Below are 22,558 nucleotides of genomic sequence, written 5' to 3'. Positions count from 1 at the left end.
TGCCATTTTTTATCCTTCAAGAGGCACCCTTGTCAGTATTGGGTTGTAATTTCATTTTGAAAATTGAATGTTAATAAGATGCTTGGACTCTCAACTTCCCTTTTACTTTGGTAAAAAAATTATGCCTTGTTTTTTTTAATGTTTAGTTGGTTTGCTGTATTTCTTTGCATTGCTAACCATAGCACTGAAAACCATACTTAAACCTGATTAGCCTTTCTGTTGCTATATTATTTGTAACATGAGACAAAACTTTTAAGTCTTTCTGCTCAATCCTTCTTCACCTTGTGCTTACACAGTGGTTGTGGTTTAAATACCAGAAGAGGATTGTTTGTGAGTTTTAATGGATAAAATTGCGCAGGTGCACAGAATTAGTGGTGATGTTGAACTTCATTGAGACTTGTAGTAGCCTTTTAATCTGATAATTTACTATAAAAGCACCCACTAAGTAGTAGGCATTCACTCTGTTGTTGTTCTTTTCTCTTATAGTGAAGAGGTCTGTATTTTGTCCGCATCTGGCACAGCAGCTGTACTGAACCCTAGGTTCCTTCAGGATGGCACCATGGAAGGCTGTTTGGAACAAAGGTTGTCTTGGCAGCCTGGCTTCTTTTCCATAGGGTCAGAGAAGGGAGAGGTTGATTTTTTTCCTCAGAGCCAAGATAGTTCTTCTCTATTAGGGTAGGTTACAGTGTTACAGTGCAGGATGCGGGACCAACCACTTTACTGCTTTTCACTAACAACAACCACCACAGGAGTAATGGAGTTCTGCACCCATTAGATACTCTGTTTTTATTTCTAACAGTCTCAATAAGGTAACACCTTTGACTACTAACACAGATCATAACTCAAGTTTTTTCCTTTGCTGCTCTTCAGGTCTCTTTTCTCAATTTTGTATCACACCATAAAAAATGACAGATGTTTGATAACTTACAAAAGCCAAAAGTGGCTGTGTCTGTAATGTGTGTGTATATGCTCCATTAAATACTACTGATGTGTGGGAGATAAAGTAGCTTGGTTATCAAACAAATACGATGCCAGATTGTTCCAAAATAGGTATGTGTTTGTTGAAGTTGATGAAAAAAATCATGAAACAGAAGGCCAAACATGAAGTTTCCCGTTGTTTCTCCTCTTGCAAATAAAATTTGAAGACTGAGCATTGCCACAAAGATATTTTTGAGGAAAAAAAAAGATTAATTAATGCATATTGGTAATTTATTATGTATTCATCAGGATAGTAATCAGATATTTCAAGGGATACTTATAGTTGTAAGCAAGGCTATTTATTACACTTTAGCACTTGCATTGCTTTTTTCATAATAAACCAGTCAACATGGTTTATTTAGAATTCATTATTCTTTTATTTTGTTAGCAGAAGACCATTGTCTTCTGGTGTTAGCCAGAACTAAAATACTTGGTTTTGTAGTCGCTATATGATGGAGAGAAAGAAATATCATGTTCATAATATAAAGAAAATAGCATCTTTTTCAAAATATGTATTTTGATGCTACTAAGAGTCTTGGCATAGATTAGAAATGCCAGAGGGAGGTAAAACAGATAAACAGACAAAGCTCATGCTCAGCACAAAATCTATTTGCCTTAGTCTTATGATAACTCATGTTCCAAACCTGACAGACTTGCTTAAGCACGTGTTCAAAATCACTGAGAAGAATTGTTGATGTGAAACAGAATCCATTTGCAGTGATGCAGTTGGCCTGTGCTTTCCCTGTTCATATTTTATAGTGGTCATTCCTGGGTATTCCTCATGGGGGAAGAGAGACTGTGTTCTAAGCAAATAATTAATTTTACCTGATACCTTATTGTGCTGCTTCTCAGAAGGATGATTGATTTGTTGTATGTATTCTCTTTTGGGGTTTTGAACACAATGAGAAAAAGAGAATTTTTGGTGTGTTTGGTACAGCAAATTCTTTGTACAACTGTGCTATCATGAATTTTATTTGGAAGTTACACTGCTTAAAGTCAGTTCAGTGATGTTACAGGTTTTTATGAATTGTTGGTCACTGAATGTCCTTTTTTTTAATCCCTGCATAAGAAGTTTCAATGCAAGTTTTATTGATAGCATTTTAGCAAGCAGTGTGCAACCTTTTCTTCTTGTAGTTGGTATATTGTAATACTTGTCACACTGGTGTAAGGGACCAGAGTTCAGTTGTGCTGTATGATTTAAGTAGGTCTCTGTAGGTGTTTATACACATGTGCACTTGCTGAGCATGGTTAACAAGATGCAGATGTTTTAAGTATTCTCTCCATAATGTATTTTTAGGATTGAAGAAGCTTCACCACCAGGTTGTGGATTTTGCCATATCCCATATGATGAATTAAACATGCCATTTCCTGCTCACCTCACTTACTGTTACAACTGCAGGAAGCAAAAAGTTCCTGATGTCCTTTTCACCACAATTGATCTTCCTGTAGAGGCAATAGTTGTTGGGAAGGGATGTCTTATTCAAGCCAGGTATCTGTCAAAATACTTCCTTAGTCTAGTAAAGTTTTGGAGACCTTTGAAATAATTCCTGTTGCTAAAATACAATGTGTCATCAAACCTTATATTATAAAACTTGCAATTGGCATGTGTTCTTGAATAACATTTCTCTGTGAAAGTATCATTGCACTGGTGTGGGATTTGAATTTCAGCTTGTAGGACTAAACCCGAAGAACGGAAGATGACTAACATATAGTCAGGGATGGGATTGCTATGCTCTGTTTTATTCTTTTCAGATAAATATGGTTATTGCTTTAGCTGTGAGGGCACTTGGGTTTGGTTTGGTCTTGGGATTTTTTTTCTTCCTTCCGATGTGTCTTGAATAACCATATTAATAGGAATTTAGAAAGTTCTACCACTAGAAATTACAGTAGTAATTTTCTGTACTTGTGCCTGAAATGTTTGATTGAGGATGCAGCAAGAGAAGTAGATGTTTGCATTGGGGGTCTTACTAGAAGAAAAGCTGAAAATAGAAGTTTTCAGATGGCACTATCTCAAGGAGTTCTTGTAAAGAACTGGCATTTTATTTTACTGTTGCAGCCATCTAGAAGAATTTAAAAGAAGCTGTATTAGGTTATACAATGAGGAAAAGGAATTCCAGGTACCCTGTGGTCCCTTTCAGTCTCCACAGATGCATTAGAGCTCTGTCTGTGCTGGTTTGTGTTGCCAGGTTGTGCCGTCTGAAGAAGAAAGCTCAGGCTGAAGCAAATGCAACCTCCATCAGTAACCTCCTGCCATTCATGGAGTATGAAGTGCACACACAGCTGATGAACAAACTCAAGCTGAGGGGAATGAATGCCCTCTTTGGGCTGAGAATTCAGATCACTGTGGGGGAAAACATGCTGATGGGCTTGGCAGTAAGTACTGTAGGAATCCTGTGGTTCTGCTTTCTTATGGTATTTTTTCAGGAAGACATACAAGTGTTGTGGGATTCAGAGTAATCAGACATATTAAAATGTCATTTTAAAAGCAAGTGTCTTAATTATTGTAAATCAGGACAGACTTGTTTTTCATAACCAGCAGAAGAAGATTCAAATCTCTTGAAAATGGTAAAAGACAAGATGATTAAAAGGGGGATGAGAGGAAAAGAAACTTCAAACACAACTTGTAGAAAACAAGTTTAATTGGCACAACTTGTAGAAAAATTATGGTATTTTGTAAAAGGTCCTGTCAAAGAGATCCCTGTTCTTCAAACTGAATTGCAATTCCATGACAAATAAGGCCAGTTAAGCCTGTCAATAAATCTTTTGGTTATTCGGCAACAAGAGGAAGTTCTGTTGCCTCTTCTTTGACGGAACTGAAGAAATAAATGATAGATTTGAGAAAGTCAAGAAGTGTTCATTAACAATATTTTCTGACCCCATTCTTTCATGCTAGATTAGAATAGTGAAATATGCTGCTTCTTCCTGCATCAGGGTAATTCTGGCTGGCATCTTCTTTTGTCTTTCATGATCTGTTTCCTGTAAATAGAAATAGGGTTGTCACAACCTCAGTGGTGCTGTAAACAGTTTGGACAAATTTTAGATCTTCAAAAACTCTAAAAAACTATTTGCTTATGCAAAACATACTGGAGCAGAGGCTTTAATTTCTAGTTTGTTTGGAATTTTTAGGTAAGTTTCAGAGTTCCACCATGAAAAATGAAAAAGAGGGAGTTTTCTAAAAGAACAGTGAAGTTTTTTCATAAATGAGCAGAAGAGGGAGATCCGTTCGTTTATTTGCAAGAGATGCTGCTGTAATTTGCATATTACAATGCTGTTTTAGCATAAGCATTATGGAAAGCTTTATATGAAAATATTAGGAATTCATGCTTATATACTTGTCTTTTTCTTTGTGACTTTTTTAAAAGTCTGCAACAGGTGTGTATTTAGCAGCTTTGCCAACACCTGGAGGTATTCAGATTGCTGGGAAGACTCCAAATGATGGCACCTATGAGCAGCACATATCCCATATGCAAAAGAAAATAAATGATACAATAGCAAAGAACAAGGAACTTTATGAGATTAATCCTCCAGTAAGTAATTTTTTTTATTCTTAGAAATAAAGCATTCTGATTCAATATATGCACTGTATATCCATTTTTTTCTTACTGAGTCATTCAGAATGTAAGTTACTTTACAAATAGAGATACATACTTCTTTCGCTGGTTTTTGGAAAGATGCTGGCATTTTCAGATGCCTTTGCCACATAGCCAAATGAGCTTGGTATTATTTAGATATATTTCTCAGTAGAATGATTTTCAGAATAGTCTGATTCTTAGAACTGTTAACAACTTGTAGAGAGTTGAATTTTTTTTAAGCTGGGCGGAACATCTGTTAATTCTTACATTCTTTTTAGGAGTTACCTGAAGAAATTATTGGGTCTCCTATTCCAGAGCCAAGACAACGTTCCAGGCTATTGAGATCTCAGTCAGAAAGCTCTGATGAAGTTACAGAGCTTGACCTTTCACATGGGAAGAAGGATGCTTTTGTCTTGGAGGTGATAAACATTTTCACTACTCATGTTCATACTTTTCTTCTCCTGAAATATATATTAAAAAAACTTACTCATCTCCAAGAACAGTTCCTAAATTGTGTATGATTTTTTCCCTTTTGTATCAATAGAAAAAGTGGAGTATTAGATTTTGCTTTGTCTCTCTTTTTCTTACTCTATTTGCTGAAAGCACAGCTCAGTCTACACACTATTTGAAAATAGATCACCCTGCTGTTCATGAATATGTAGCAATCTCTAGATTAATAATTAAAAGCTGTTAAGAAATGTCGTCCTGCTTGCTTCAAGCAGCAGATCAGACTAATAAAAAACTCAAGATCTATTTTTATAAACACTGAGGGCCTGTGTTGCAACACTTTATATTTAGCAAATAAAAAGATTGTATTTTCTTCCTGTTTCAAAGCTCTTACTGTTGTAGATGAACATTCAGAATTATCAGTTTCCAGAATGGGGTGTATTCAAAGCATTCAAAAAACTGCATGTGCCAAGACAGCACAAAAAAGATTTCTGAATTTCAGCTATTGCTTTTCACAATTTAAGAATTCACAACTTATGACAATACCTTCCAGTTCTTTCTACAGCTGCAACCAGAAAGAACAGCACCTACAGATAAATAAAGGATGTGCATTTCTGTTACCTCTCTATTCACTGAAATTCAAAGACAAGATTGAACATTGTCTGTTTTGAAGTGTTAAAAAAGGGCTGGAGTTTTGGTCATCCTGTAGATAGAGACAGTACAAATACCGATCACTGACTAAAAACCACTTCAAAATACAGCCTGTAATTGCAGCCTAAGGTACATCTAAGGCTTTGTTAATCTTCATAAGTCACCATCTTAATAGAAAATAATCTGGAAGAAAAGTAGATAGGAAGAATGAGGGAGCACTATAACAGAACTTTGTTTGAAAACAGAGATATGAAAGGACAACTAAAAAATAGCAAATTGGGAGAGTTTGGGATAGTAAATTTAGATTGTTTGGTGCTTTTGCAAAAAGGGTCGAATACCTTTGTAAAAAATTGAGCATTTTGTAAGGCATTTATAGCAAAAAATTACTTTTTATCTGTGGAATCATTTACTGCTGTTTTATTTGAGAAGTTTGGTTTATGATTAATTGGATATCAGAAACAATATTCCAGAAAATGTAGTTAAATTCCTGTCGGAGCTTTCAAGAGTAAAATCATTGTTCACTGGAGCTATATAAGAAAAAGTAGTAAAAATTTCATTGTGATGAGAATGTGCTGAAAGAGGGTGAGAAGGTAGTTACGAGAGGTAAAGATAACAGGGCTGGTTTTGTTTAGCTTTTGGGTTATTTTTTGAAGAAAAAAAAAGAAGACAACCTCTTTTACATGGAGAGGGAGAAGGAGACACATTATTTGACAGAAAACCCTTTAGTACTGGAGTTAAATTATAAACCATTTCTAAAACACTTGACAGGAAAATGTGGGGAGTTAAAGGTAAATGTGGATCTCTTGCAGGTCAGTAAGAGAGGATGAATGTAAAGACACACCAGAAGTATTTACAGAATGTAGCAGGGCTCTCAGTCTGATCTAAAAGAACAGTGTTAAAGGTTGAATGGAATGGAGGTTATTTGATTTCTTTTGGAAACTTCTTACTGGCACAGCAACATGATTTTCTCAATTACTCCCTTTTTGCAGATTGATGACACAGATGCAATGGAAGATGTACATTCTTTACTGACAGATGTTCCACCACCTTCTGGTATAGTTACAACCATATTTTTCTGCAAAACGACAAAATATGACTAGTTTTATTAAAAAATGTTTTAAAAATTCCAAGAGAACTGACAATATTACTGTTTCTAAGATTTTTAGACTGAATTACAGATTTGTAGGTTTCAGGTTAATGAAAGTAGAATAGGGAACTAATTATTGGCTGGTATCAGTTGTCTTTATGCTATTTATTGTTGTATAGGTATGTGATACCTTCCCCAGCAGAACTGCTGTATCTGGATAAGAGGCAAATATAGTTGTCCATTATGTAGAAATTGCTGTGGACATTTGATTTGTCCTTGTCCTTCCTCTTGTCACTGTGAATTTCCCTGTGTTTCTTCTGAGAAAATCTTGGTTTCCTTCCTAATAACTGATACCAGTGTTAATCTTGTCATGTCGAGCTCAGAACCATCCTTGTAGTTATCTATTACTTTCACCAGGTCTTTTATTCCTCACTGATTATCCAGTTCTGCTGCAGTTGCAGCTTTGCAAGTATTTTCCCTCATGTGGTTTTGAATATTGACTAATACACCAGAAATGAGATCAATATTCAATAAACAAATACAGAATTCTTGTAGGAGGGGCCAAAACCCTTAAATTAAGGCCATCAGCCATCAACTTGTTTTATCCTTTTCTGCTTGTATGTTATGAATATGTTTGAAGCACAAAATCCAAAATTACAGATGTCTTCACTGTGAACATGAATCAGTTTTGTCCCTCTTTTCCTAGTCTTACATTTACATTCCATTCGATGATGCTTCATGGTTAGTTTGTTAGGAGGCCTTGGTGAAGGACCTTTCCAAATGCTTGCTGATGGCCCAGGTGGGTGGTACAGGTCAGGTGCCTTTTGTCTGTGCTTGCTGAGAGCTGGTGAGCAGTGGCTGCTCCTGGGGCTGCCAGCAGCTGCTGTGCAGTGCTGTGCTTCCAGCTGCTGTGGGCTGCCTTTGCTGCAGCAGCAGCAGGCACACCTACACCAAGGAAAGCACTTAGCACCTCAATACTTGGAGATTAAACACTGTTCTCTGGCAGTGGAGTAGGTTGAGACTTCAGTGTCAACTAGCTGCTTGATCTTTGCCTATTCTGTGGTTTATAGGAATCTTTCATTTGTCTTTTTGTTCAATATCTCCTTCAGACACTTGTTCAAGACAAATAAATAAGGGACAGGTTGTCTGCTATTGTGAAAAGCTTACTACACTGCTGTAAAAAGAAAAGCATGCTTTCTGCTCTCATGTTATTATTTCTGCATATCCTTTCTAAATCTTACTTGATTCTTCAACACTATTTCTGCTTTTGATGTTCTGAAAGACAGTCCATTAATATTTATACCCTCTGCAAGCTGCTACGCAAGTTATTTTCTAGCTCATTTTGTGCTTTTATATAGGCCCTACCAGACTGGCCTCTTTTCTGCTTATTTAACTGTATCTTCAGGATTTCAGAATCACTGACTTGCTGTTAATAACTTACTTTACTCTGCTGTTTAGTCATCATAATTCTGTTTTTCATTTGCAATCAGTCACTACGGTAGTTCCTTTACAGCCTTTTCTGTGCTCTCTATTAAAGGTTGGCTTTTTAGCTTTTCATATCACACCTTTTCAAAAAATTTCCTCATTTCCACATAGTTTATCTAATAGAAATAGGTGGAGCAGTTGTGGATTTGGGGTGTTGGCCCCTCTTACAAGGATTCTGTATTTGTTTATTGAATGTTGATCTCATTTCTGGTGTATTATTCAATATTCAAAACCACATGAAGGAAAATACTTGCAAAGCCTTGTCACATATGTTTCCTTTACAAGTATTTTTATATTGCAGTGTATACAATAGATTTTTTTCCCAAATATTTTCTTCACAGGTTTCTACAGTTGCAACACAGAAATTATGCCTGGTATAAATAACTGGACACCTGAAATTCAAGTAAGGTTATTCAAAATTGAAACTTTTTGCTAAATTGTGTTGAAATATGCTGCAGTAATTTAAATGTATATTTTGAAAGCTAAATTCAAAGGACACCCTTGTGACAGAAATAAAACTATTGTTTTGGTAAGAACAATAAGGTATGAGAAACTGGGCTTTTGTTGTTGTTTTTTTTTTTTAATACTGTCATGTAAGGAATAATCTAATACAGAAATATGAAAGTAATTACAGTAAATTTGAACTTCAAAGTTTTGGCTTTTTGAAAGGTTTGGCTAGGTTTGAAGCCCCATAAAGGGTACAGATTATCGACTGTGTTCCTTAGCTAACTTATTTTGTTACTTATTGAACATATATGTTAATATATTCTACATTATTTTCGTTCTTTATGAATTTGGGTTTAAGACACTGGATAAAATATATTTGCATATGTTGGCAAAAATCCCCATGTTTGTTTCTGATTCAGATGTTCACAGCAGTTAGAGTGTCCAGATTAAGCAACATTAACCCAACAAATCAAACACTCAATAAGAACTTTAATGATCTCTGTGAGAATCTGTTGAAGGTAAGAATCTTATTTCAAATACTTTTTTAAGTGTTCAAATAGGAGCCAAGTAAAATTCAGCTATACTGAAAATAACATGTGCCTCATAATTTTGAAAATAGACTGCAAAGTGTCTGTAATTGTGTTTCTGTAAAGATAGGTTCAGCCTTTTTTAGTATATTAGGGAATTCCAGAGCTTGTGGGACCTGAAGGAATCCTTTGACTAGCAGTATACTCTAGAAATAGAAAGATAGCTCCACAGTAAATTGTATTCTGTCCTGATTTTTCACACATGTAATTCTTCTTCAAGAAAAAAATAATATCATTAGATGACTTCTACTATGAAAATAGTTTTGATCCTTAATTTCTCTGAAATAAACCACACTTTTTTCCCCTGAGTAACACAAAATTATATCCTGTCTTGAACAGAGTTTGTATTTTAAACTGCGGTCCATGGTTCCCTGCTGTCTTTGCCATGTGAACTTCACAGTGGCTCTGCCAGAGGATGAACTGGTCCAGGTAAGGGAATTGCTGCCTTTAACTTCCAGCACATAGGCACAGCCCTAGTTAATGTTTGCTGCTCAGGGTAAGCTGGGCTAGGATTTGATTTACTGCTCTGGCTGGTGAATTCTTGGATGGTTTTTTCCCTGTTATGTTTCTATGCAAAATTGTTTGTTTGCAAAATTTTTTTGTAGATTGCACAAGAGATCAACTTGCCTAATATGCCAAATACTTCTGATTTGCAGATTGCAGTCACAGCTGTTGCCATTACATATGACAAAAACCAAGCACTACAAGCCAACAAAGCACCTACAGAAAAATCACAGCAAAGAGGTAAATATTGTGAGGCATCTTTCCTTTTTTATCCCCAGTGCCTGATGAGTCTGGATTTTAATTTCAGTTACATGTACAGATCACAGACCACAGAATATTCTGAGTTGAAAGGGACTCACAAGGATCATCAAGTTCAAATATACATATTTTTCAGGGAGGTTCTTTCAACACATAGAGGTTTTTTAGAGTTCTTATGTACTTGACCTCCAGCAGGATGACTTACTTATCAAGTATTACATATTTATTTATGTAATCAACAAATTTATAGTACTTTCTTATTCTGTCTACTTTGAAGTAGTTTTTATAAGTAGAAATGTTGTCTATACTTGAAGAAGGTGAAAAATAAATTATTCATAATACTTTTAAAAAAACCCAACCTTCTGAAAACCCTTAAGCAAGTCAGTAATAGTTTTGGAGCTTAGTGAAGCACGTGGAGGGGATGGAAGAGACTGCTGTGGTCTGCATATGTCACCTTGCTAATGAAGTACCACCTTATGCTGGAAATGCTTGTGTGTAGTCTGGAAGTGGGAATTCAGACAGAACTCAGGATATTCATTTCTTCAGAATGGAATTAGAACAGAGCCACATGTTTGTAAAACATTAGTTATAGCTGACTTCTTCAGTAAAATGGTTTTTTTTTTCATGTGAAATAAGTGCTAATTTTTATTATAATAGCTGGCATAGATCCAACTGCAGAATCAAAACAAAAACACATGAATGGACTTCATTTTTCTCCTAAAAACTTCAAATGCTGTTCAGTGGAACACAAGCTCTGTTCAGTGTTGCAGCTGGATTTGTTGTCACACACCTGTTTCTGCAGAACTGCATCATTTGATGCACATACTGAAAATACCTGTTCAAGTCAGACCTGACTAAATCAACTCTGCTTGTAATTACTGGCAAATCTTATTTTGGGGGTTAATTATCAGTTGGCCATGTTTTCTTTGTTGAAGCATCTACAGACAATGAAGAACAGCTACAATTTCCCTTGGAACTTTGCTCTGATCCCCTTTCTTCTCAACCATTCTCTCCAGCTAAAGGTCAGTTAAGGAGAAGAATATTAAACTGTTGGTTTTTATGGATTTTGAGTTCTGCTCTTTCATAGTTGTAGAAGCTTTAAAATATCTGTACTTTCACAAGCTTTAAATGTGCTTTGCTGCCTAAGCATAGTGGGTATATTTACTCCTGTTGTCAAATTTTTTGAGAGTCACAGAAGATGGCTTGGCTGATCATTCTGTCTATATTTCATGTCTTTGCATTTAGAATATTGAAGATGGTACAAACCACTGAGTGTTAGATGTCATCTGACATAACTATCAATTACCTAATAATTGATAGTTAGGCTTGTCACATACTGGAGATGGCCCATATAAAGTACCTCCATGTTTTCTCAGTCTCACAGAATTAATCTCATCGTTTTCGTGATGGGAAATACTTTATCTACCAAATACTGGTTGCATGCAAATTTCCTTTAAGTGAAAGTAACCTAAACTTGTATAGTAAATAATCTGTACAGTGCAGCACACTGTAGCTGTTAAACAGCTGCTTTATTTTACCTGAGATAGAGCTGCATTTCAAAAATGGTTGTCACAGTTCTTCTATGACTGCATTAAAAATTCAATTCCTTGAAATCAGCTGTCTTTAATTCCTTCTCCCTTGTTGGATTATCTGCCAAAATGATTACTGAGAGGAAATTAAATATCTGGGAATTACTGTAAATGTTTGAGATCCCTTTTTTGCCTGTTACATCAGTTGTGTAAAGAAGGGTGCCTTCCACACTTACTTGCATTTTCAGAGGCCAGATTAATTTCAGCAAAAATATTCTTATTGATTTTTTTTTTTTTAATGCTTACCTTTTAATTTGTTACACTTTTTAATTTCAAAAAGAGAAGCTATCCAGAAATTTCTGCTGGTGTCTCTGTACCCATTACTGGCCTGTGCTCCCTGTGTGCTGGGCACTGACCAGTGGAGGGCAGCCTGTTCCCACCTACCCCTTTTCCTGGTGTTCTCCACATTCCATATCCTGCTGTAGGCAGAGCAGTTCAGCCAGAAAATTATTCCATCTGTCATTTCTTCACAACCTCATTGTAGTTACATTCACTTAACAAGTTATTTAATATATTTTTACTTTTCTGTAGGATTGTTGTTTTAAAAATACTTGTTTACAGTCTTATACAGTAGTGACCTTTGATGAATAAACATATTAAAATTGCAAGGTAGATTTAGTAAAGTGAATTATTTATACTAACTCTGTTATCAAAGTACACAATATACTATATAGAGGGTGGGTTTTTTTCATACTTGACTCTGAAATCTTTTATAAGGGTCACAGAATCGTGGAGTAGTTTGGGTTGGAAGGGACCTTAAAGATCATCTCCTTCCAGTCCCCTGCCTGGCAGGGACACCTTCCACTGTCCCAGGCTGCTCCAAGCCCCATCCAGCCTGGCCTTGGGCACTGCCAGGGATCCAGGGGCAGCCACAGCTGCTCTGGGCAGCCTGCACCAGGACCTCCCCAGCCTCACAGGGAACAATTATCCCAATATCCCATCCAAACCTCCTCTCTGTCAGTGTGAAGCCATTCCCCTTGTCCTGTCACTGCAGGCCCTTGTAAATAGAGCCTCCCATCTTTCTTGGAAGCTGTTGTCCTGTAACTCTGCTTAATAGATGATCTGAACGCAATTAATTTTGTTTTATTAGAAGTCCTGGAGGGTGCAAGCTCCCACACAGGTATTCCTGCTGCTCAGAGAGGTGAGTTTCCTTAATTTAGCCATCTGCCAGAACAGAATGAGCATTCTTGGGATATTGGTATACTCTTTTTGGATGTGTCTTACTCCAGGAAGTGTTTACTACTTAACTGAGAGTGCATGCTCTGGTGTGGCTTAATGAGATCCTAATATTTTGATGTGATTTTTCATTGTAAAAGTTAGATTTGTTAATAATAACAGCCTCTCTGTCAGGTACGTTGATATAACTTTATCTGACAGAAAATGAGTCCCTGGGAAGAGAGCTGTTTTGCCTGTGTTAATTTGAAGTTAGCATGTGTTCCTCCCGTTTCTTCAGGATAATGAAGAAACGGTGTTTGCAACCCCCCTTTTTTTTTAAAGAAATGCAAACACCCCTGCAACTAATACCAAAAGTCATAGCAGAAACAACTCTTACTTCTTATTGTAATGATAATGGGAGGGGTGTTGGAGGGAGGATGTTGGGGCAAGGAAGACTGTTCTGGAAGGAAGATTCATTTGTGTATAAAACAGAGGTGTTGTTTCAGTTTGTGACTCTTATCCTCATCACCAAAGCTTTTTTTTTTTCCACTCAGTAGGTTAGTTATTGATAAAGACAGTTGGGAAATTTTAAATTCTGATCAGCAGCTCTTTGTAAGGATAAAAAAAAGGAATGAAAATGAAAATTAAAAAAGGCTTAAATAAAGTTTAAAAACCCATAATTTACAGTCTAAATTGAGATTATAAAAAAAACTAATCTAGCATAAGTCCTTAATGACTGTATTTGCATGTTTTTTCAGTGCTGAAGTCCCACTCAGGCAGTTGGTTCAGAGCTGGGACATCACCAGAAATCGGTACTTTGGTTTGGACAAGTCCAAACTTATCCTGTAACTTTTCCTTTTAGACAGACCTGCAAACGGATGGTTGTTCTCTCTCAGACAGGAATCATTGCTTCCTCAAAAAGGAGCACTGAGATGAGCAAGAGACATCATCCATATATTTTTTTTCTGTTTTTTTTTTTTTTCTTTTGTTTTTCTGTCTGTGTTTCCAGCAACGTCAGTTGATTACAGTTCCTTTGCAGACAGATGCAACAGCTGGATAGAGCTCATTAAACTGAAAGCTCAGACCATAAGGCGCGGATCAATTAAGACAAGTAGGCGGCTGTTTCTACCACGTTCTGATAATCTGAGACATATCTCTGATTTCCCAGTGGTGACTTAGTGACTGCGTGCCCTGCCCAGCAGTAGCATTGCAGATCACATGTGGGATGAATTCCCGAGGGTGAAAACTGCTGACATTGTTCTGTAACCTCACATAGGGTCGATGAACCGTAGCATAAAAAGCAAAATAAAGTCTTGCTGTAATTAGTTCTCCATACATGTGTACGCCTACTAATTGTATAACATCCACTGCATGGATGTAGGTGTATGTATGATCTTGGAAAATTGGGGGTGAGAAACAGGAAGCAATCACCAAGGGGACAGTCAAGGCAATGGTCACTAAATTAGCAAGTGGTGAGTTGGTTTTCAGTAGTTCTTTGGCCACAGGTCTGACTATCTTGCTTAAATTAGCAGAGATTAATACCTGTTTTAATGGAAAATGCTGCACTGGGGAAACACAACAACTTTCACACTTCCTATAATTTGTTCTTCCAGCAGAATACATGTTTCAAAATGTTGGCACTTTTTCCTTTACCTTCACATTATAACTGATGGTTGTATGTGCAGCTGCTCGCCTCAATGTTTTCCTTTCGCAGGAATGCCACTCTTTCAAATAAATGCCATTTCAGCTTCTTGTCTCCTTCTGCATGCTTTGCATGATGATTTCCTTTCTCACGTATATGGCTGAGCATCACAGGCAGCTGAATGTTGTCACCAAGCTATGTGGAAAACCATAAAGAAGAGTTTTTGTGTTTTGAGGAACAGTGATGGATCTTGATAGTTATTTTCTCCTGGTTTTTTCCCATTTTTCAGCTACTTCCCTTGAGAAAGCAAGTCCATTGGCTGAGGGATACTTACGGCACCGTTCTGTCCCGTCATGCACCAATTCCACTGTCTCAGTTGTTAAGATGACACCTCTTTCCTTTCTCCCTGGGGCGAAAATAACCAAATATCTTGGGATAATCAACATGTTTTTTATACGAGAAACCACTTCTTTGCGTGAGGTGAGCTGCGTGGCAGGGATTCCTTTCATGTCAGGGAACAATTTTTGTTAACTGTAAGAATCAGAGGTTTGAGTTGAGGTGTGGCACAGCCAGGGAGTAGAATTTGTGTCACTTGTGGGAAGGTACTGAGTGCAGAACAAGCTCCTTTGTGCTTCTCTTGTCACGGAGCACACGAAGCCGTTTTGTGCTTGGCACTGTTAGGAAGGGGTTAGCTAACAATTGCCATTGCTACTGGATTGGATAGAACACTAAACCAGTGAGTTCTTAAACAGAACTATGTGGAAAAAACGGGTCTTTGACCAGCAGTGGTAGAAGTTGGGATCATGTTAAATCAAATTAAATGCTAAAGAAAAAAATAAATCATCTATTCTTTTCTTGTTTTGCAAGCTCAGTGAGGAACGTTCACAGTGTATTTGGTTCACAGTGTGTTTGGTTTCACAGTGTATTTGGTTAATTCTTTGGTTAATATAACATTGCCCATATCATAGATAACGTTATGCTGATTTTTAACATTATGTTCTGTGCATTCTCTGTAACAAAACCTTGTGTGTTGAGCATCAAAAATTACACCATGAGTCTGTGACCACACAATCAGCTTAGAGGTGATGTTCAAACCCTGCTCTCCAGTCTGCTTTGGGAAAACATGCATGAGCATGTCAAAATGCAAGCCATGTTCCTTATGATCTTCCTGTCCTTTTGGGAAGTAGTTATGTCTTTGCTTTTGGCCACTGAAAGAGAGTGTACCTCTTGCCTGGTTTGTCAGTGCTGAAGAGTTGTTGGTTTTTCCTAATTACACATTGCTAGAATTATAGAGCAGATGTTAATAAAAATGATCAGTCTTCTTGAAAATAGGCTGTGAGCTCTCTAGAGAACCTTCGATCAGACAAACATTTTGTTTGGATTTTGCAAGTTACTTTTAACTTCCCCTTTTAACTTGAGAAATCCATGTGTGAAAAGGACAGTGTTTTCAAAAGGACGTCAGAGCAGGGAAATGGTTACAGGACATTCCTGGACTAAGTGCAGATTCTGTAGGTACAAATTCAGTAGCTGATGAGTTTTGGTATCTGTGATAGCAGATCCCAACAGGGAAAGGTCACTCAAGTGTGTGATTCAGCTACTTCCTGAAGCTGGAATATTGCACAGTCCTTGGGATGTTGTCACTGTGCTCTTTCCAGCACCATGGGGAGCTAATTTAAATTATTTCAGCTACATAGGCTAAGTCACAAACTACTCTTACTACAGGATTGCCTTGAGTTACAATGGAGTCAGAACAGAGCAGTCATTAGATCCAACTCCAGCAGTGTGGTTCAGGTCCTACAAGAAAGTAATGACCAGCATTTTTCTCTGTATTGCTTTATGGTTTGCTTGTGGTAGTGCTGAAGTATATACCAGAATAAAACATTAATGATAGAATGAAACATCAATGATAATTTGAAGTCAGATTAATCCATTGTTCTTAGGCTCTGCTGTTTACAGGTGAGTGTTTACAATCATTTTGTTACCTCTTGTCATCCAATGTTGCATTAGGTTTATAATTCATATTTTTTCCCCATCAGTTGCTGTACCTTTAAAAGACTTGGACAAAATCAAAATTTCATGAGAATTATGAACTTGTATTGCATTTTGATTTCTTGCTGCAGCTGACTTGATTCCAGCTTTATGCTGGGTTTGCTAAAATTACACCTGTCCTTTTTGTTTGTAAATTTTCATCCAAGATATGTTTTTTTATGCCTTTATGAGTCTGTTCAGGGAACATGATACTTCTAGGAATGAGCACAGCCCTTAGAAATTCAGCTTAGTTCAATGTCTTCTTCTACCTGCCTCTTCATTTTCTCCAGTGGCACACACACAGTCATGTGGGAAGTCTGGTGGTCTTGCCTTTCACTTGAAGTTGGAAATTTTGTACATATTTTGAACCAAAAGTGAGCTCTGCTTGGATCAGTTGTTCTCAGCATTTTTGTGGATTTCTTTTTCTTTGGTTGTTTGCCTGGTTTGTGTGCAATAGATTTATCCCTACAATGTAGTTGCTCACATTCTTTCATAAGGATTTTCTAGGAAAATCCATACTTGGTTGTTTTCCTTCTCCTTTGACATAAATTTCAATTCTTCAGTTTTGCACCAAAGAAGTAAAAATGCCCCACAAGCACTATCAAGTCAAAAAAAAATTAATGAAATGGGATGGCTAGAAGTTCCTTTGTGCTTCAAGGGGGAAAATAAAAAAAATTAACAGCTTGAGTAGCTCAAGTCTCTGCTCTATCCCTTGCTTACTTCTTATTTTGAGGGATCATGTCTTTAGTGAGTGTTGAGAACCAATGACAGTCATTAACATACATGAAGTTGCAGTGATCAAAGGTAATGGTCACTGCTTCCTGGAAATTTCCAAGAATTTCATAGAACCATGCAGGGACACCTTCCACTGTCCCAGGCTGCTCCAAGTCCTGTCCAGCCTGGGCTGGGGCACTGCCAGGGATCCAGGGGCAGCCACAGCTGCTCTGGGCACCCTGTGCCAGGGCCTCACCACTCACAGGGAACAAATCCTTCCCAATATCCCATCTATACCTGTCAAGTTTGAGACTATTCCATCGTGTCCTGTCACTCCAGGCCCCTGTGAATGGTCTCTCTCTATCTTATTGGTAACAGTGAATGGCTTTTAAGTTCTCCACATCATTTAGGATTCACTGAATTTTTCAGCTGATAAATATGTAAGAGAAGTACTCAGCATCTTGTAGCTAGACATAATATCATTTGTAATGTGTATTTTTTTCATTCTAGGAGGGTGGTGTCAGTGGCTTCCTGCACGCTTTTATTGCTGAAGTGTTTGCCATGGTGAGAGCCCATGTTGCAGCTCTGGGAGGGAATGCAGTTGTGTCATACATAATGAAGCAGTGTGTTTTCATGGAGAACCCAAACAAAAACCAGGTACATTGGGATGTGAAATGACAAGTGCTGTTGGGGTTAGTATGATACAAATACTTTTTTATGTCTAAAAAACAGCAGTGCTGTAAAGCCATAGCTGCACAACATTTCTTGATATCTTGGATAATGCTTGAAGAATCCAAGAGTGTTCCTTGAATTAACACAAAATTATGAGGATGCTTCATAAATACCCAGATGGAGAAAAGACCAAGCTTGCTAGAATGAAGTAAATTGCAGGAAACAGTTGCACCACAGTGCAGAACTTACTTGGTATTTCTGATGTTGGATCAGGATTTGGAATTTCCATCCAAATTAGAATTTCCATCCTAATTCCATGTAAAAATAGCTGATGGAGATGGAGATGCTCCATTTTGTACATAAAGGGACAAACCTTGATTTGTGAGGACAATAGCAGAATATTCAGTAAATTAAATATGTTCAAAACAGTAAGGAAAGCAGGTACAGATATCCAGATATTTCACTGTGGTGAAATCCATCTGCACATTTGGTAGCACACAAGTGAGCAGACAGAAAAGAAAATGGCACGGGTCGCCTCACCAATAAATTCTAATAATTTGTCCTTCTCCCAATCCCTGTTGATTTTTCTGTGCAGTTCTGTTCAGCAGATATAAGTAAACATAAAATATATGATTGCTGAATGTTTGGTAACTGGGTATTGTCTTTTTCCCAGGCTCAGTGTTTGATCAATGTCAGTGGTGATGCTGTCATCTTTGTCCGTGAGTCTGAGCTGGAGATGCTGCCAGTGCAGCCTTCTGCAGCTGCTCCTCAGCCCACGAGTTCTGCAGGAGATGTCACAACATGAAGGCACAGCAAGTGGAGTAGTCTCTGCTGAATATAAAGGTTATTTAAAATGTGGGAATGTTTAGGTTTGCATCTTCAAAGTCAGTATCTCTCCATGACATTCACAGCCAAAATCCAGGACAATCACTCTTATTTTGTTGTCATATAACTTAGGTAAGTCAGAGCAGTGAACTGGCAGGTGTGCTCTGGTTCTTCTATTACTATTCCTGGCCTCTGTGAAACCAGGCAGCAAGTGAAGCACTCACAGGAGAACTTGGATTAGAATAGCAGGCATCTCATGGAACTGTGGAAGGAAGAAAAAATTCTGTTCCATTTTTGAACTGTTTAGTGGGACCCTGATAAGTTGTCATTCAGAACCATTTCTGAGTTTGAGTGTTCTCTGAGCTGATTCTCAGCTCAAGTCAGGGTGGGAGGGATGTGCTCGAGAAGTCTGTGTTGGAAACCTTTGATGAAGAAAGGAGAGATTTGTGTGCAGGCCAAGAAAACATGGGCTGGACTCTGAAATTCCTTTACATCATAGAGCGTAAAGAAGAAAAAGCAGTACCAAAAAGTTACAGATTGAATTTCTGCTCATTGAAAGTTTTTTTTTCCCTTATTTTGTTGTTGTTTTTATATTTGGGAGCTGGGGGTGGTGTTTTTTTGTTTTTTTATTGTTTTTTTAAAAGCTGCCAGACCACAATGCTGTGATCCTGGGCATCCCTGTGGTGGTACAAAAAACCCCAGAACACAATAAAAAGTTCAGGGTGTGTCTGGTGCTAGTACAAGATGTTCACTTCAGTATTGACAAAGCAGGTCTTTATGTTATTTAAGACTTTGTGAAAGAATTGTCCTGAGGTTCATTTTCTTAAGGCAGGATCTGTTTCAAGGATGACCTAAACAGTCCCCAAAAATCACTTGTGCAGAGGTTATTCTGCAGCCTCCTTCCTGTTTAAATGCCTGGCTAATTGGAGATTGATTTATGTGTGTGACACTGGTTCCACTGGGCTTTTTTGTTCTTTTCCAGTGCTGTAGCTGGGAAATAAGGGTACTGAAAAGACAGGAAATTTGTCATTTCCAGTAAAAGTCTGAAAGGTGGTGATACTCTATTGTAAAAAAAAAAAAAAAAAAAACCAAAAATAAAAACCACAACAAAAAAACTTTGCTTTGAAGATGCATTCTTGCTTAATTCTGACAACATTGTACATGGAACTTGAACAAAGATGTAAACTTGAATGTAAATACCCTGTCTAGTGTTGAAATTAAGCAATGGCATGATTATTTGTTAAAACTAATTATTTCATTGTAAATGAGCATGAAAATCATTCTTGCACAATAAATATCTTTATAAAATTCACTGTCTTAATATATGTGCATTAGGTAGATGCGTAAGCTGGATGTACTAAAGATGTCCCACCCCCATTCTGCTCAGAGGAATCTTTTTTGAGTAGCATGTTCCAGCCTCCTCTGTGTCCTGGGCTGAAAATTGTATCCTGGGCTGCATCCAAAATCCCATGGGCAGCAGGGCAGGGGGTTCTGCCCCTCTGCTGAGACCCCACTGCAGGGCTGGGCCAGCACAGGAGGAGCTGGAGCTGCTGCAGAGAGCCCAGAGGAGGCACCAGGATGAGCAGAGGATGGAGCAGCTCTGCTGGGAGGAAAGACTGGGAGAGGTGGGAATGTTCACCTGGAGAAGGGAAGGCTTTGGGGTGACCTTGGTGGCCTTCTAGTGCCCAAACAGCCTACAAGAAAGGTGGAGAGAGATTATTTACAAGGGCCTGGAGTGACAAGACAAGGGGAATGACTTCACACTGACAGAGAGTAGGTTTGGATGGGATATTGGGAAGAAATTCCTCTCTGTGAGGATGGTGAGGCCCTGGCAGAGGCTGCCCACAGAAGCTGTGGCTGCCCCATCCCTGGAAGGGTTTAAGGTGAGGCTGGATGGAGCTCAGAGCAGCCTGGGCTGGTGGCAGGTGTCCACTCCCAGCATGCACCAAACAACCTCCTCAACTCCTCCCCTCTCCTCCCAACAAATGAACTTCTAAAGCTGTTCCAACCCAAACCACTCTATGATCCTGTAATTCTGATATTTTGGGGGTTAATTATCCTTTACATTTGAAGTGTGTGAATGTGGCCCTTACCAGAACACATCACTAACACAGTTAAATCATCTTGCTGAATTCTGTAGCTGTTGCAACCAAAGCTGCCATGAATTAATTTGCCTGTAAATAGCTGCAGCTCTTGATTGTTTTGCAAAGCAAATCTTGTCTCCCTTTGAAGCTAACGGCAGAAGGTCTTGGACTGGCACAAAAAGTTGTATACAGCATGAGTATTCAGCATGAAATATCTCAAGTAGCACACCAAAGTAGCTGGTTTGATTATTTTCCTTTTGAGGGGTGATGGTTGCTTCTATGGAAGCATTAATGCCATCTTTTCATTTCTAGCTGTTTAAATGTCACAGCTTCTTCTAGTGTGTGTCTTTAGACACAGAGGAGCTTTCTTATCTAGAAATTTTAATTCTTCTCCAATTATTATTCCAGAAGTGACAGACCTGGTTTTTAACCACAGTCACAAAATTGTCATTTCTACTTTATGTATGTCAGTTGTGCAACTGACAAAGGAAAAATCCTAACCTCCAACACATGGACATTGCTTTTTACAGTCACCTGTCCTACAGATAAACTGACATTCTTTTAATAATGTAATTGGAGTGGACATTGCTTTTTACAGTCACCTGTCCTACAGATAAACTGACATTCTTTTAATAATGTAATTGGAGTGGCATCAAATTCAATGAAGTTGTTGTTTACTTCCTTGGAAGAAAGGTTTATTATGATTTGTCTGAACTCATCATAGAGTTTAGACTTTAAAAAATCCAAGCAGGCCCCTCTGACATAAAAGGGGTCTGTACTCCAGCAATTAAATCAGAGTCCAAACTAATTGGGAATGTGAAATTAGCCTGGACAGAAACTTGCTCAGATCCCAGCGCAAGCAATAATTCAAATTTAACCTGATTGATTTTACCTGATATTCTGCAATAAAACAATACATGATCTCATTGAATTTAATGAACCACAAAGTTCTTAGTTTCTGCAATTAAAAAGGTGTGTGGGACAAGCAGCTGATCTCTCAAGCACCCTGGCTGTACTTTAGAGACAAATTTGACAGGAAACGATGTGAGACTTCTCAAAGCAGTTGCCCCAGCCATTAGGAAGTCTGACATTAGAGGCTAAGTGAATTATGGCTTTGGTGGGTTAAGCATGGGTTTGTTTGATAACAAACAGCTGCTCTGGGGAAGATACCAACAGTGCTTTGTGAATTTCTTTGCAGCTCATTCTATTACCAAGTTGCACAGCCAATGGTTCCAAATACCTTCTGCAAGGTGGGTAAGTGTGCTGGATCCCGGCAGAGTGATCTCTTGGCTGCCTTTGAAGCCCTCAGTGAGTCTTTTGGGCAGATTTGAGGGGCACAGTTTGAGCCCAGTCAATGAAACACCAGTGTAGAAGCTACAGCACAATGTAGACCTTCTAAGGAAATAGGAGATGCCTTCCTGTGGTGCTGGAACACAAGAATGTTCAGGTTTGGCTAAAAAGGGTATTGCAACTGGGCAAATACAAAAGAAGGTGCATGGGTTTAGTGCCTTGTTTGGTTAGAAGTTTTGTTCAAGATGAACAGTGTCACAGTTCCGTAAGCTTTAAGGAAATCAGAATAAATATTTTGTGAGAAAGTTAAAAGATGGTGCTTAAAAAGGAAAAGAGTTTGGGTGTTGCTCTTTCTTTATGGAGTCCTTGCCCATGGAATAACACAGGAAGCAGTTTTTTCCTCTGTGTGCCCAGGTTTCATCTGGGATAGAGTTACCAGAGGGATGGGGCACTCTGGTACTCAGCTGCTGGCTGGGGTTAAACCACAACACTGTCTTATGATGCTGCTGGAGAAGGAAAAAAATCCACACTCTGATGACAATC

At 38.1% G+C, this 22,558-nt stretch overlaps 1 protein-coding gene across 18 annotated transcripts in view; it reads left to right on the top strand.

Annotated features, from left to right (window-relative positions):
• The window catches only part of C2CD5 (C2 calcium dependent domain containing 5), a 57,436-nt gene extending 37,483 nt beyond the window's left edge, over positions 1 to 19,953 (top strand). For 4 of the 18 annotated variants that reach the window (XM_053942597.1, XM_053942591.1, XM_053942599.1 and 1 more), the window contains 16 exons: positions 487 to 582; positions 2,276 to 2,467; positions 3,165 to 3,351; positions 4,341 to 4,505; positions 4,829 to 4,969; positions 6,638 to 6,701; positions 8,562 to 8,623; positions 9,087 to 9,185; positions 9,594 to 9,683; positions 9,911 to 9,998; positions 10,952 to 11,038; positions 12,696 to 12,746; positions 13,770 to 13,871; positions 14,692 to 14,882; positions 17,655 to 17,801; positions 18,490 to 19,953. In XM_053942597.1, coding sequence (XP_053798572.1) covers positions 487 to 582; positions 2,276 to 2,467; positions 3,165 to 3,351; positions 4,341 to 4,505; positions 4,829 to 4,969; positions 6,638 to 6,701; positions 8,562 to 8,623; positions 9,087 to 9,185; positions 9,594 to 9,683; positions 9,911 to 9,998; positions 10,952 to 11,038; positions 12,696 to 12,746; positions 13,770 to 13,871; positions 14,692 to 14,882; positions 17,655 to 17,801; positions 18,490 to 18,621 — 1,894 coding nt within the window. In that variant the 3' untranslated portion in view covers positions 18,622 to 19,953. Of the gene's footprint in view, positions 1 to 486; positions 676 to 2,275; positions 2,468 to 3,164; positions 3,352 to 4,340; positions 4,506 to 4,828; positions 4,970 to 6,637; positions 6,702 to 8,561; positions 8,624 to 9,086; positions 9,186 to 9,593; positions 9,684 to 9,910; positions 9,999 to 10,951; positions 11,039 to 12,695; positions 12,747 to 13,518; positions 13,573 to 13,769; positions 13,872 to 14,691; positions 14,883 to 17,654; positions 17,802 to 18,489 lie in introns of all 18 variants that reach the window. The other 14 variants (XM_053942604.1, XM_053942605.1, XM_053942603.1 and 11 more) reach the window with 6 other exon arrangements.
• The last annotated feature ends 2,605 nt before the right edge of the window (positions 19,954 to 22,558 follow it).

Source organism: Vidua chalybeata, chromosome 5 (genome assembly GCF_026979565.1).
Source record: "Vidua chalybeata isolate OUT-0048 chromosome 5, bVidCha1 merged haplotype, whole genome shotgun sequence".
Classification (NCBI taxonomy): Eukaryota; Metazoa; Chordata; class Aves; order Passeriformes; family Viduidae; genus Vidua; species Vidua chalybeata.
Note: the sequence above shows the minus strand (reverse complement) of the source record. Positions and strands in the feature narration are given on the sequence as shown.